General features: G+C 53.0%; 1 protein-coding gene across 3 annotated transcripts; it reads left to right on the top strand.

Moving 5' to 3' along the window:
- The first annotated feature begins 6,257 nt into the window (after positions 1-6,257).
- Positions 6,258-12,678, top strand: ARID3C (AT-rich interaction domain 3C). 3 transcript variants are annotated; one of them, XM_087823199.1, is made up of 7 exons: positions 6,258-6,569; positions 8,400-8,472; positions 10,250-10,433; positions 10,555-10,844; positions 11,635-11,817; positions 12,020-12,109; positions 12,578-12,678. In XM_087823199.1, the coding sequence occupies exons 1-7, from the start codon at positions 6,258-6,260 to the stop codon at positions 12,676-12,678; spliced, it is 1,233 nt and encodes a 410-aa protein (XP_087679325.1). The 3 variants fall into 3 exon arrangements, with proteins under 3 accessions (XP_087679325.1, XP_087679327.1, XP_087679326.1); XM_087823201.1 differs by lacking the exon at positions 11,635-11,817; XM_087823200.1 differs by lacking the exon at positions 12,020-12,109.
- Positions 12,679-13,261: the final 583 nt, after the last annotated feature.

The raw sequence follows: 13,261 nt of genomic DNA, 5'->3' as shown, positions 1-13,261 counted from the left end.
CCATTTCTTTGTGTATCTGAGCAGCAAGAAAACATGCTAATTCATGGGAGGCCTCAGGAAGGCCTCTCCTTGCTGTGTAATTGAGTTTTTAAGACTGGCTATATACTTTCAGGTGCCCAAGAATCACCTGGGAGGCTCATTGACTGTACAGATTACTGTGCCCAATCCCAAGAGTTCAATTCTGGGCTGAGGCCTTGAGATCAGTATGTTTAATAAGATCCTCTCCACAAGTTTTGAAGAAAGTCAAGCCTGAATGAGGTGTGTATCTTGGTCTTGCCTCTGCCATTGCAGGTCTGCAAATAGTCCTGGGAACCCTGCCCTGGATGGCCACAAGATGGCAGTGTGCACCCACATTTGAGCTGAATGAGGCCTAGTCATTCTCCATTTGCTTTTTTCTGGGTTTCCAGGGTATTTTGTCCACCCCCACCCAGACAGGAGTTTCTCTCCAGTCTGCCTTTTCCAGGATCCCTCACTTCTGTGGAGGCTCCGGGGTGGGGAGCAGGCACGTTATCTGGTGTCTGAGGTAGGTGGGGCTGCAACTAGTGTGAGGCAAGAGAGGTGCCCTCCCAGGGTGCACTCCCAGGGACCCTGCACTTGCCCTCTTAAATTTGGTGCTCTGGTTGTATCACTTGTCTCATCTCTTCCTGCCCCTGCTCTGAGGTTAAAGTAAGGCCCAGGTCACTCTTAGGATTCCTGGTATATTAAAAATGAAAGGAACATGGTTACACAAATTGTGTATTCTAAAAAGTTGACATTCTAATGAACAAAAATACAGAAGACTACATGTATAACCACTTGTAAGCAACATCAAAAGTCTAAATTTGTGGTTCTGAATGAATGTGAGGTCTAGGCAAGATGGCCATGCAGACATAGCACCACCACCATGTTGGCCATGACAGGTCACCTGATTGGGGCCTCTCCATGGATCACAGGTTGCAAAGTCAAGCTTCCAACAACTTCTCCCACCCAGTAATCCAGGTCTACCTCTAGTCTCATCCCACATCTATCAGGGGTGCCCCAGCTCCTCTGTCATCCCTCTCCCAGTAGGACTGGGCTCCCAGGGTCCTCCCCATCTCTGCTAAGCCCAGAATTATTTATTCTCAACTTTCATTTGATGCAATCACCTTTAAAACACTTGGTTTCCAGTACATTACTCCTTTGCCTCCTCTACTACATTTTACCTGTCCAACTTCTGTTGACTTGCCAGGACTTAATCCTCAAACTTCTGTCTGCACCCATCCCAGGTGCTCTCAATCATTTCAAGACTTTACCATCTATATGTCTCCCCACCCCCATTTTATTGATATATAATTGACATATAACATTAATTTAAGGTGTACAACATAGTGATACATGTATATATTGTGAAATGATTCCCACAATAAATTTAGTTAGCATCTAGCACCTCACATAGTTACAATTTTTTATTGAGAACTTTCAAGATCTACATTCTTGGCAACTTTCAAATATGTAGTATAGTTAACTATAGTTACTATGTTGTACATTACGTCTCCAGGACTTATTTCTCTTATAACTGGAAGTTTGTGCCTTTTGACCACCTTCAACCGTATTACCCACCTCGGACCTCTGGCATCTACCAATCTGTTCTAAGAGTTTTGTGTGGTGTTTTTTACATTCTACATATAAGTGAGAACATAGAGTATTTGTCTTTCTGACTTATTTCATTTAGCATAATGCCCTCAAGGATGAGTGGATAAAGAAAATGTGATATATAAAATGGAATATTATTCAGCCATAAAAAAGAAGTCCTGCTATTTGCAACAACATGGATGGACCTTGAGTACCATCTATATGTGTTGACTCCTAATTTCTTGTCTCAGCCTAAACCTCTTCTCTGAGCTCCAGATATCAGCTTCATATATCTGTCAACATCTCCACCTGGTTGTCTAATTGGCATCTCAAACTTAAAATATCCATCATAAACTGATCTCTCCCAATCCTGTACCTCCTACAGTCTTTACTGTCTCAGTCAAGTATACCTCCATTTAACCTCCTGCCCAGGCCAATAGCCATGGAGTCATCTTGAATACCTTTTATTCTCTCACAACTCATATTCAAGGCATCAACAGATCCTGTCAGTTTTATATTTGAAACATATCCGGAATCTAATCACTTTTTGTCACCTCCACTGCTACCACCCTGGTCTGAGCCGTCATCATCTCTTGCCTGGGTTACTGCAGCAGCTTCCTAATTGATCCTCATGCTTGCGTGCTGTGTGGAGGGTTCACCACACAGCAGCCAGACTCAGCCTTTCACTCTCTGCTTAGATATCTCCATCAGCTTCCCATCTCATTGAGTTTTTACTGCCTCCAGGCACCTACTCCAAGGCACATGTTACCTCTGACCATTCACCTCGGCCACCCTGTTTAGCCCAGTGGCCTCCTTGCTTTCCTTCTGACACATCAAGCAAACTTTTGCCTTTGGATATTTGCACCTATTATTCTGCCTGCAATGCTCTTCCCTAGGTATCTTCATGGCTGTTTTCCTCCATCTCACCCCACTTCAATTCCTGCTCAGAGTCCTTCCCTTAATATTTGTGTATTAGCAGCCCTTCTGTGGTGGTTTTAAAATACCTCTGTAAAGTGTTTGATATTCTTCCCTTTAAGAGATGAAGGCTAATTCCCTTACCCTTGAATGTGGGCTGGACCAACTTACGTATTTTAACAAATAAATCATGGCAGAAGTGACAGCATGTGACTTCCAAGACTAAGCCATAAAAAGCATTGCTGCCTCTTTCATCTCTTTCTTGGGTCACTCTCTGGGGAAAACCAGCTGCCATGTTGGGAGGACACTCAGGTCCACCTAAAGAGAACAGCCTCCTGCCAACAGCATGTGTGTGAGCCATCCTGGAGGTGGATCCTCCCATCCCAGTCAAGATGACTGCAGCGTTAGCCAACATTTACTACAACTTCATGAGAGACAGTGAGCCAGAACCATCCTGCTCAGCCACTCTCAAATTCCTCATTCACAGAATTGTGAGAAAATAAATGTTTGTTTTGCTATGTTTGCATGTAATTTGTTACACAGTAATAGAAAACTAATACACCCTTCCCTTTCTATTCCCACAGCCCAAATTTATGTCTCTTCATTTTACTTATCACCCTCTGACACCATTCCCCACTGGAATTATACCATTATAAGAAGGACTTTATTTACTCCTGTGACTGGCATAAAGTAGGTGCTCAGTAAATATGTGTTGGGTGAATGGAGGTCTTGGTCTGTCTGTCTGTCTTTGTCTCTGTGAGGTATAGGGTCAGGTGTGGATGTGAGAGACAGACATTTCACAATGAAGAGAGAGAAACCACGTCCCAATCAGGCTTATTCCTTCCTCTCAGCCCTTTCCAGTTGTAGCACTTGTAGCTCAGACCCCAAAGGAGGGATTATTGTGTTTGTTTTTTTTCTTTTGGGAGTAGCTGCCCAGTCCTTTACCCCTCTCCTGCCCCTCAACCCCCTGCAAAGCAATCTCCAAACCCTCAGAACTGGAATTCCCCAAGCCAGTCCCTACCTTTCCAGAGGAATATTACCATCTATCTCTCTCCAGGTACATTCTCTGAGCAGCCAGGGGAAGCTGTGTGGGGTAAAGAGGAACAAGCTGGGCACAGGAGTTCCGCAAATCTTCACTCTCTGCCCTCTAGCCCTCAGCAGACTCCCAGGGCATGTTTGTCTGCCTCTGCACATTCAGTGATTCTCCCCTCTGTGGGCCCAGCCTTAGAGAGGGCTGGGCAGAAGAAGGGGCTCGACTACCCCCGAGCTTGCCACACAAAACTATTCGGGAGGAGGCATCAGTACTGAAGATCATTGGATCACCAAGGCTTCCTGGTGGGGAGAGTGTCTGACACTCAGGTCTGAAATCTGAGTGGGAGGGCACTGGAGTGAGCCAAAGGTGTGAGCAGGACTGAGCCTCAGTGTGGCCAAGGACGGGCCAAAGAGAGCAAGGGGAGCAGTGGGAGCCGGCCTGGGGACAAGGATAGAGGCTGGAGATAAGAGCGAGGGTCACCCTGGTGAGAAGAGCTGGTGGCCCAGGGCAGGGCAAACTGGCTCTGAGAGAAGGGCACTGACTGGGGGGTAGGGGAGAGGAGAGAGGAAACAAAAGTCACACCTGAATTTCTGCCTCTTGGGGGAATCTTGGCCCTGGGAGCAATCTTGCCTCCCTGGGTATGAGGTCATGGGATGATCTGTGCTGGGTTTGGGTTTGATGGCAGTTTCACACCCATGCCAGGTGTTACCCCTACAGACACATGTTCTCACACACTTGGCATCACCTCCAGGTGACCCTCCTGCTTTTGGTAGGTTGATTCCCTTGCATACAGTAAGAAACGGGGGTATGTATGAGGGTGCCAGAGAGGAGTTGGGTCCAGGCTGCTCAGAGCAGGAATTGTGACCTGCCATCAGGAGCCCCAGGTAAGGAAGAGCATCTCAGCATCTGGGGATAATTGGGGGTAGGATAGACCTGAATCCGTTGGCTGAGGGGGTCTGGGGGTACAGGCTGGAGAGACACACACATCGGTGGAGCTGTGAAGATGGGCAAGGTGCTCGTTACTGTTCAAATGCACACTGAGCACCAGAGGTTCATTATACCCTTCACCCTGCTGCAGGTGTGGGATAGGTGCAGAGATCTCCGAGGGTGTGTAGGTAGGTGTGAGTCCACCACCATGTGCACATCCTGTGTGAATTGTCCTGTCCAGGCCTTCCACACTCACCCCAGCATCCTGCAGAGTGATTCTCCTCGTGATCACAGGCACCGGCGCTGTAGTGTCCCTGTAACTCAGTATCTGAAGCAGGGCAGCTGTGTGCCTGAACTTGGAACAGGGTGTGTTGGTGTGTGAGCACAGTTGTGTGTGAATGCCCGGCACCCACTGAGTGTGGGTGTGGGAGCACGACTTGGAGGTTGGGCTGCACCCTGGTCCCCAGTCCAGTAGCAGTAGACTCTCCTTTGCACGATTCCCATCAGGTCTCCAGCGTCCCCTCCCCTGAATCTGTCTGTGTGGAAGGTGGGAAGACACCTGTTGGGGGGCTGGGAGCGGCAGAGCCCACCGGGGCCTCTCTGCCTGGCCCCGGCCCGCCCTGTCCGGCTCGGTCCCGCCCCCACCGCCGCCGCCAGCAGAGCGGTGAGCGCACCGCGGCCAGAGGAGCGCACGGCGGCGGCGGGAGCGCACCGTGCGGGGCCCGGTGCGGGGAGCCTAGCGGAGGCAGGGGACGCCCGAGAGGCGGGCGTAGCGGAGGGAGAGCCCTGGAGACGCCGGGGGCACCAGGCCACGCCAGGCTGGTGAGTGCGGCCGCGGGGTGCCGGGAGCCAGGGAGCGGGCGTCGAGACCCCGTGGTCCTGCGTCCACTGGGTCTGGTCCGCGTCCGGGACTGTATCCCCGCCGCCCTCTCTTCCTGCGCCTCCCTGGTTCTAGTTCTCCGCGTCTCTGCCGTGGGTCTCTCCGTCTGTTTTCCCTGTGTCTGTCTGTCTGTCCCCCTCTATTTACTGTCTTGCCCTGTCTCTTTCTGATCTCTCCTGTCTGTCTCCCGCTGTGTTGGTCTTTCCTGTTCTCTCTCAATCCCTGTCTCACTAATTGTCTCTCTGTCTCTGTCTCTCTTTTTGGACTGCCTGTCACTCAGGTCTTAGTATATGTGCTGCCAAAGCGAGCACTGTCACTTAGGTCTTAGATATGTATTTCTTGCTCCCCTCTTTCTCTTACCTCCCCCGTCTCTCTACCCAGTATCTCTATCAATCTCATCTCTCCCCATCTCTGTCTCTCCATTCTTGTCTCTCTGATATCTCTGTCTCACTCCACTGGGTCCCTCTGAGTCTCTGTCTCTCCCCACCTTTGTCTCTCCTTGTCTCTCCCATCTCCATTTCTGTCTCCGCATCTCCTTGTCATTCTCTCTCTCAGGTCTCTCTCTCTCACTCTCCCCCATCTCTCTCTCTTTCTTGGTCCTTGCCACCCACTTTGATCTGCTCAGTCTCTGCCTATCTTCAGTCAATGCCCATTTCTGTCTCTTTGACTCTGTCTCTCCTGTTCTTTCTACCTCTCTGTCAGTCTCTGAGAAAGCTCTTTCTGTCTTTTCCCTTGTGCCTCCCCCCCACACACACACTTCCCTGAATCCATGACCACCTCCCCTTGAGTTGGGGGCTGCTGGGCAGCAGGGCCCAGCAACCGTAACGCCCTCTCCCACAGGCGGCCCTTTCCTCTGGGCCCCGCCTGGTGCCAGCCCCCCCACCAGCGGGGCGACTGCGCCTGGAAGCGGTAATGGAAGCCCTGCAGAGGCAGCAGGCAGCCAGGCTGGCCCAGGGGGTGAGGCCACTGGCCCCTCCACGCCCGCCGCCACCACAGCCTCCCTTGGCTGGCCCCCGCATTCTGCTGGCCCCCGAGAGGGCCTCGGGGAAGGCTGGGGCTGAGGAAGAGGAGGATACGGGAGAGGATGAGGAGGGGGAGGAAGCTGGAGCGGAGAAAGAGGCAGCTGAGGAGAGTCATCCAGGAACCCGGGGTCCCAGCTCACCTTCCAGCCAGCCCCCTGGACCTCATCCCCATGAGTGGACCTACGAGGAGCAGTTCAAACAGGTAGGAGCCCCTCAATGTCAGGCCCTCCCCTCTTCCTCCTCTCTGAGCAGAAGCCGAGCCTGTTGATCAGTAGCCCACTGACCCCCGCTGCCCTCTCCAGGATGGAAGGACAGAGACACGGAGACCCGTAGAGAGACAGTGGAAAGACCGAAGGATAGATAGTGACAGGAAGAGAAAGGCACCCAGAGACATTGAAAGAAGTGCGTAGGCAAACATTACGAGGTGCAGAGGACACCCAGAAGCATGGACGCTGACAGACTGGAGGCTCTTGGTGAGGCTGGAAGGAAAGTGGGAGGGATGTAGGAGCTTTTAAGAATTCTTTTGCCTAAGAAAGATCTGGGGACTAGGGATTCTAATGCCAGTACCATCCTACCCTAACTTACACATCAAGTCACAAGGTCATATTTCAGCAACGAGTGGGGGTGTCGGGCTGCCTACTTTTGTCTTTGGAAACGGAATGGAGGTTGCCACTCCTTTCCCAAGCTGAGAGATCCTTCATCTCTTCTCTGTCACATTCCCCCATCTGAATCCTCTGACTGGCCTGAGGTTTATGGGTGACAGTTCCCAGCCTGTGATGGCCACTACAGGCACAGTGTGACTAACGGGCCCCTGTGCAGCTGGGAATGACAAGACCTTACTCATAGGGCTGCATTTGAGTTCCTCCTTCCTGCAGAACCCATCTGGATGTTATTCTAAGGCACTACTCCAGTCTGTCACTATGAAGGTATTCGCAGGGCTGTGACTGTAGGTGTGCTATGCTGGTGGTGTTACCCGTAGGGTGTTGGTCTTGGGTATTATTCAGAAGTGTTCATCTATGAGTAGTACTCTGTAGCATTAGTGTAAAAAGGAGTGTTACTTAGGGCTGTGTTACTCTGGAGATATGGCTCTAGCAACTGTTTCTCCTGGGTATAAGTCTGGGGATTATTACTTGGAGAGTATGTATGTTATTTGTGGGCATCCATCTAAGACTCAGGGCTCGGTTCTTGTGGGAGCATAGCCCTAAAGGTGAATCTCTGAAGTCCATTACTCATGGATTTGTTTTTTTTTACTGAGACTTCTTATTAGGGGATGGAGTGTTACTTATAGGTGTTACTCAGGGACTCTTACTCTTGGGTAAATAACTTACTCTAAGGATTGTTCCTCTTGGGTGGTATTTGGGAGATGATATTGGAGGTGGGGCTTCAGGTGACTGGGAATGTGTGGGATTACCCCTGGGCCTTTCAAGTCCTAATCCCATAGATCCTGGGTGGTACAGGGCCATTGCCTCTGTGGCAGCTTCTGTAGTGGGCAGGTTGCTGTCCCTGGAAGGAGATCAGACCAGGTGGTGGGGGCCCTAGGTTTCAATCCAGGAGCTTCTGAGCATCAATCTTGCCTGAGGGATGGGTTAGAGTCACCATCCCCAGCCCTGGCACACAGAGATGTGGACAGCAAGAAGCCCTTGCAGGAATGACCAAGAGTGAATGAATGCCTCAGATATATCTGTCAGTTTCCTCAGTGTGGAACATAGCTCCAGCCTGACTCCCTCCCTACACTCTGTGCACACCCTGGAGGGCAAGCTGAGCCTCCACAGCTTCCTCTCTTCTACTCCCCAGATGGATAGTTGGTTTGACCTGCCCAGGGCACCACTAGCCAGTAGGGGGTCTCTGTGTATATTAGAAAAAAGTGCCCCTACCTGCACCCAGGGGGAGAGAGCATAATGTCTGGGAGTTCACATTTCAGACCCTACTTACCCCTTCAGCTGGGGACCCTTATTCAGGGTACAACCTGAGTTGGGGTCCCAGGGGGGAGGGGAGGGAGCAGAGCTGGAAAATGATCTCAGTCCTTCCTCAGCTGTACGAGCTCGATGCAGACCCCAAGAGGAAGGAATTTCTGGATGACCTGTTTAGCTTCATGCAGAAGAGGGGTGAGTGGAGTGATGTAAGGGAAAGACCCCCACTTACCAGGCTTGAGGATGGGAGACCTCAGGGTTTAGTCCCCAGATTGGGTCCTCTCTGTAGATGCCTGAGCTTGGCAGCACCTATCCTTTGGGGCCACAATTGCGTCTTTAACCTCTGACCCTGCCCTCCTCCTCCACCCAGCAATTAATTAGTGGCCAGCCCACTGGCAGGTTAATGAGTGTGGGATCAATTGGGAAGGTGGGAAGGGGAACTGGTAGGGGGCTGATCTGGGGGGGGGGAGGCTGGGAATACCTTGGTCCTCTTTGGATTTCCCTTCCTCCAGCCTTGTCTCTCCTCAGTTCCCCCTTGCTTCAGGCAGGGGACACCCAGTGTGCTCCACAGCAGGAAGGACTGGGATTAGACTGAAGGAAGGACTTCTCAAGGGGTAGGCTGAGAACCATGTGAGTTGGGGCTGTGGAGGAGGAGGAGTTCCTTTCCAGAAATCTCAGAGCTAAAAGAGAATGCAAGAAGGGTCCAGGAGGGGATCAGGGTGGGTGGCAGTCCATCACTTAGGCTTCTCCCTAGATTCATGGGTCCAAAGACTGACTCATTATCTCTCTCTACAAAGCTAATTAACTCACTCCGAGCGTGGCCTGATAAGCTGCTAATTAACTGGCTGCACTGCCCCCCCCCCCCCACACACACACACCAGTGCAGAAGCTGGCCCAATCCCTCAGGCCTCCACCCCAGGCCCAACACCCCTTACAGACCCAGTCCTGACCAGGGACCCTCAGTGGGGCCCCAGGTCCTTTTGCTCCCCTGGGAAACCTAGTCATTCTGGCCCCAGTGTACCCTCCCTGCCCCTTTTTGAGGTCTCCCCTCCACTGGGAGTTGGGGTAGGGTGGTCTGAGCAGACCCTATCACTTCCCCCACCAGGCCCAGAGCTGTGCCTCCCTCGAGTCCTCCCTCCCTCCCTGGAGTCCTGCCTCCCTCCGCACCTTCTGCAGGGGGAGGGGGTCTCGCGGGGCCGATAATTTTCCCCCATTAATCAGGCCGCAGCTAATTGTTCGGGTCCAAAGGCGGCAGCGGAAGGGGACGGGATCGGTAAGGAATTAACTGGGGCCCATCGCTCAGCGCAGACAGGCCCCTTTGTCAGGACTGGCCGGGCGGGGGCGGCGCGGGAGTTGCTGAGCCGAGGCAGGGGCCGCCGCTTCTCCATCCACCATCCTTCGGCCTCAGACAGCCACCCCCCGGCCGCTGCTTGGGGGAGTCGGGCTCGTCGGCACTCTCAGGAAGTCCTTCCTACGGTCTACCCCAGGGGTCGGCAGACTAAAGCTTGCGGACCAAATCTAGCTGCCTGAGAGTTAAGAATGGTTATTATATTTTTAAACAGTGTAAAAAACTAAAAGACAAATAACATTTCCACACGCGTGAAATTGGAATTTCAGAGCCCACAAATAAAGTTTTATTGGAACACAGCCGCACAGCTGCTTCCAGGGTGCAGTGGCAGAGCGCAGTAGTCCCGAAGAGACCGCTTGGCCCGTAAAGCCTAAAACATTTAGCATCTGGCCCTTTACAGAAGAAGTTTGCCTACCCCTGGTCTAGCGTCCTGTCCCTCCTTGGGGCTCTATGGGCTCTGTCTGCAATATCAACACCTTCCACCTCCCCCTCTTCCCCTTCTTTCTCGGTGCCCCGCCCTGCACCCCGGCCTCGTGCAGGCAGGTGACTCCTTCAGCCCCCGAGGATGCCCGCACACAGGGTCTTAGTCTTTGTGTCCTGACTCTCTGCCCAACCCCCCACCAGGGACGCCAGTGAACCGGGTGCCCATCATGGCGAAGCAGGTGCTGGACCTGTACGCGCTGTTCCGCCTGGTGACGGCCAAGGGCGGCCTGGTGGAAGTCATCAACCGCAAGGTGTGGCGGGAGGTCACGCGCGGCCTCAGCCTGCCCACCACCATCACGTCGGCCGCCTTCACTCTGCGCACCCAGTGAGGCCAGGCGCGCGAGCACGAGGCTGGAGGGGGCGGTGGGGTGGGGCGCGAGGTGGCCCCCGCGCGGGCGTCTGGGCGCAGGGCTAGACCCCCGCGCCCACATCCCGTCCGCCCCTAGGTACATGAAGTACCTGTACCCATACGAGTGCGAGACGCGGGCGCTCAGCTCCCCGGGGGAGCTCCAGGCGGCCATCGACAGCAACCGGCGCGAAGGCCGTCGTCAGGCTTACACCGCCGCCCCCCTCTTCGGCGTGGCGGGGCCGCCCCTTCGGGACGCTGCGGGTCCAGCCCCGGGTCCTGGCTCCGCCCCGCCAGCGGCCGCGCCCGGCCCCCGCCTGGCTCAGGGCCCCGCCTCCGGCCTGCCGGCGCTCGCCTGCGCACAGCTGAGCCCGAGCCCCATTAAGAAAGGTGTGAGGGGGAGGGGCTGAGGTTTGAGGGTCTCTGAGACCTAGGGGTACGCTGATATACAGGCAACATTAAAATATGGGGACTCTGAAGTGTGGGAGGCATTGAGATATGGGACAGTACGGACTGATGGGGCACTGAGATTTGATGCACTCTAAAGTTTAGGGGTCCTGAGGTTTGGGGTCAACGAAGCCTTGGGAGCCCTGGAGTAAGGGTTACGGTGGTACCGTGCTGAAGGTCCTTTATCCAAAGCAATCCTGTTCCACACCTGTCCACCCAGGGTTCCTGTTTGCATGTAGTTGGTGCCTCCTGTGACCTGGATTAGTTAACAACTGAGAACAAGGAAATCCTCCCAATTGTCTTGGACCAACCTAGGCATATATATTGGCCCTTTGGGTCCTGGCCCCTGTGACTCAGTTGGTTGGAGCCTCCGCCGGTACACCAGAGGGTGGCGGGTTCGATTACCAATTCCTGGTCAGGGCATATACCTGGGTAACAGGTTCCATCCCTGGTTGGGGCTCCTACAGGAGACAACCAACCAATGTCTGTCTGTCTGTCTCTCTCCCTTCCTCTCTCTCTAAAAAAAAAAAAAAAAAAAAAAAATCAATATATTGGTCCTTTTGGTTCTCCAGTTTCAGAGAGCCTCTAGGCCGAGACTCTGGATGGGAGTGGAGATTGAACTTGGTGCTTGAGCTTGGGTGACTGACCTCCGTTGGTCCCAGGCCTAGGGGGAGAACCAAATGCAGAGACTGAGTTGGTTGGGCCAGAAGAGCTGAATGACCTGTTCTTCCAGAGGAGAGTGGGATTCCAGCCTCTCGACTGACACTGCCTGTGGGCCTGGCATTTGGATCTGCACGGGAGAAGTTGGCACCAGAGGAGCCTCCAGAGAAGAGGGCTGTGCTGATGGGGCCCATGGACCCACCTCGACCTGGTGCACCCCCCAGTTTTGTGCCCCATGGCAAGGTTCCCCTAAGGGGTGAGAAGGGGCTGTGCACTGTGGGAGGACAGACCCATCACCTGATAGGCATTCAGAGGTGGGGCAGATAGATATAGACAACTGTGTGATTACAGATGTGGGGCTGAAGTGGAATAGGGATGTCTATAGGGATGGAGGGGGGAGCTTGTAAGTCTGAAGTCTGATTCCCAAAAATGTGACTCTCCTGCCCCCTCCTGGACAGAAGAGCGGCTGGATGGGCCTCTTAATCTGGCAGGCAGTGGCATCAGCAGTATCAACATGGCCCTAGAGATCAACGGGGTGGTCTACACTGGTATGGGTAATGCATGCTGTCTACACTGGCATGAGGTCAGGGGTATTTACATTGGCGTGGGAATTTTAGGCTTTTTCTACTAGCATGAGATTCAGGGATATCCAAACTTGCATGGGTAATATGGGGTTCAGGGGATTGCCAAACTGGCATGGGTTAAAGGGGCTGTCTACATGGCATGGGGTCCAAGGCATGACCTCTCTATGGGTACCATGTGTACCATAGGATGTCTGCCTTGTCATGGGCCTATGTATCAGTGTAAGTATTTATTGTTTACCTGTTCAAGGGTATCTATATTGGCATATAAGTCTCTAACTAATCCAAGGGGTTTGTCCTCATTGGTTTGTGGCAGAGGTATGTGTGTGATGTTCTAGCAATCGAGTCACTAACTTTGGTTTCCTTCTTCTGTTTCCCTGCCATCCCCCCTCCTGCTTGTATTTGCTCTCTACCATCTCCTCATCCCTTTGTCAGGCATCCTCTTTGCCCGCCGCCAGCCTCTGCCAGCTTCCCAGGGCCCAACTAACCCTGCACCCCCAACTCCTACAGGGCCCCCTTCCAGCACCTCACCCTGAGAGCTCCCACTTGGAATTAAGAGTCCCAGACCATTGTTGGGTGGGGAAGACATCCCTTCCACCTTGATTCTTCCAGGGGGCCCACTTTAGGACCCAGACCTGGGAGATAACCACTCCCCCCACATGCCATGTGGATTTGAAGCCAAAGAGTTTTCTTTTGATGTTACATCTACCTCATTGTAAAGGGAGGGCACTTCCTCTCTAGCCAACTCCAGCAGCATCTCCCAAAGAGCCCTGCCCCTGATAACCCCTGTCATCTCCTCACATGCCCCACTGTGTCAGTGTCATCTCTAGGGCCCTACCTCTTGGAGTGAGACCTGCTTCTTCTCTTCAGGAGCCAGATGAAGGGCTGGATTGGGGTGTTGTGAAGGAGATGTCCCTCAGGTCACATCTGGATAATAAAGCTGCAGCCCCTCCCTCCTCAGTGCCTCTTATTCTTGTTTGGATCCGGGGGTTGGAAAGGAATTGTGTGGTATGCACGTGCCGTGTTGGGCTGGGGTTCTCAGAGGGAAGACAGAATAGCAAAGGTCCATGAAAGTAGAAGAGCTCGGTCTCATGAATCAGACTGCTTGAGTTCAAATCC

Source organism: Miniopterus natalensis, chromosome 12 (genome assembly GCF_054644295.1).
Source record: "Miniopterus natalensis isolate mMinNat1 chromosome 12, mMinNat1.hap1, whole genome shotgun sequence".
Classification (NCBI taxonomy): Eukaryota; Metazoa; Chordata; class Mammalia; order Chiroptera; family Miniopteridae; genus Miniopterus; species Miniopterus natalensis.
This window is presented reverse-complemented; position numbering and strand designations above follow the sequence as displayed.

What these genes read in the sequence shown, in the direction of transcription:
- ARID3C (XM_087823199.1), top strand. Translation starts at nt 6,258, where the DNA reads ATGGAAGCCCTGCAGAGGCAGCAGGCAGCCAGGCTGGCCCAGGGGGTG. An exon ending in ACGAGGAGCAGTTCAAACAG is followed by an intron (nt 6,570 to 8,399) that starts GTAGGAGCCCCT and finishes GTCCTTCCTCAG; the next exon opens with CTGTACGAGCTCGATGCAGA. An exon ending in CCCGAGCCCCATTAAGAAAG is followed by an intron (nt 10,845 to 11,634) that starts GTGTGAGGGGGA and finishes CTGTTCTTCCAG; the next exon opens with AGGAGAGTGGGATTCCAGCC.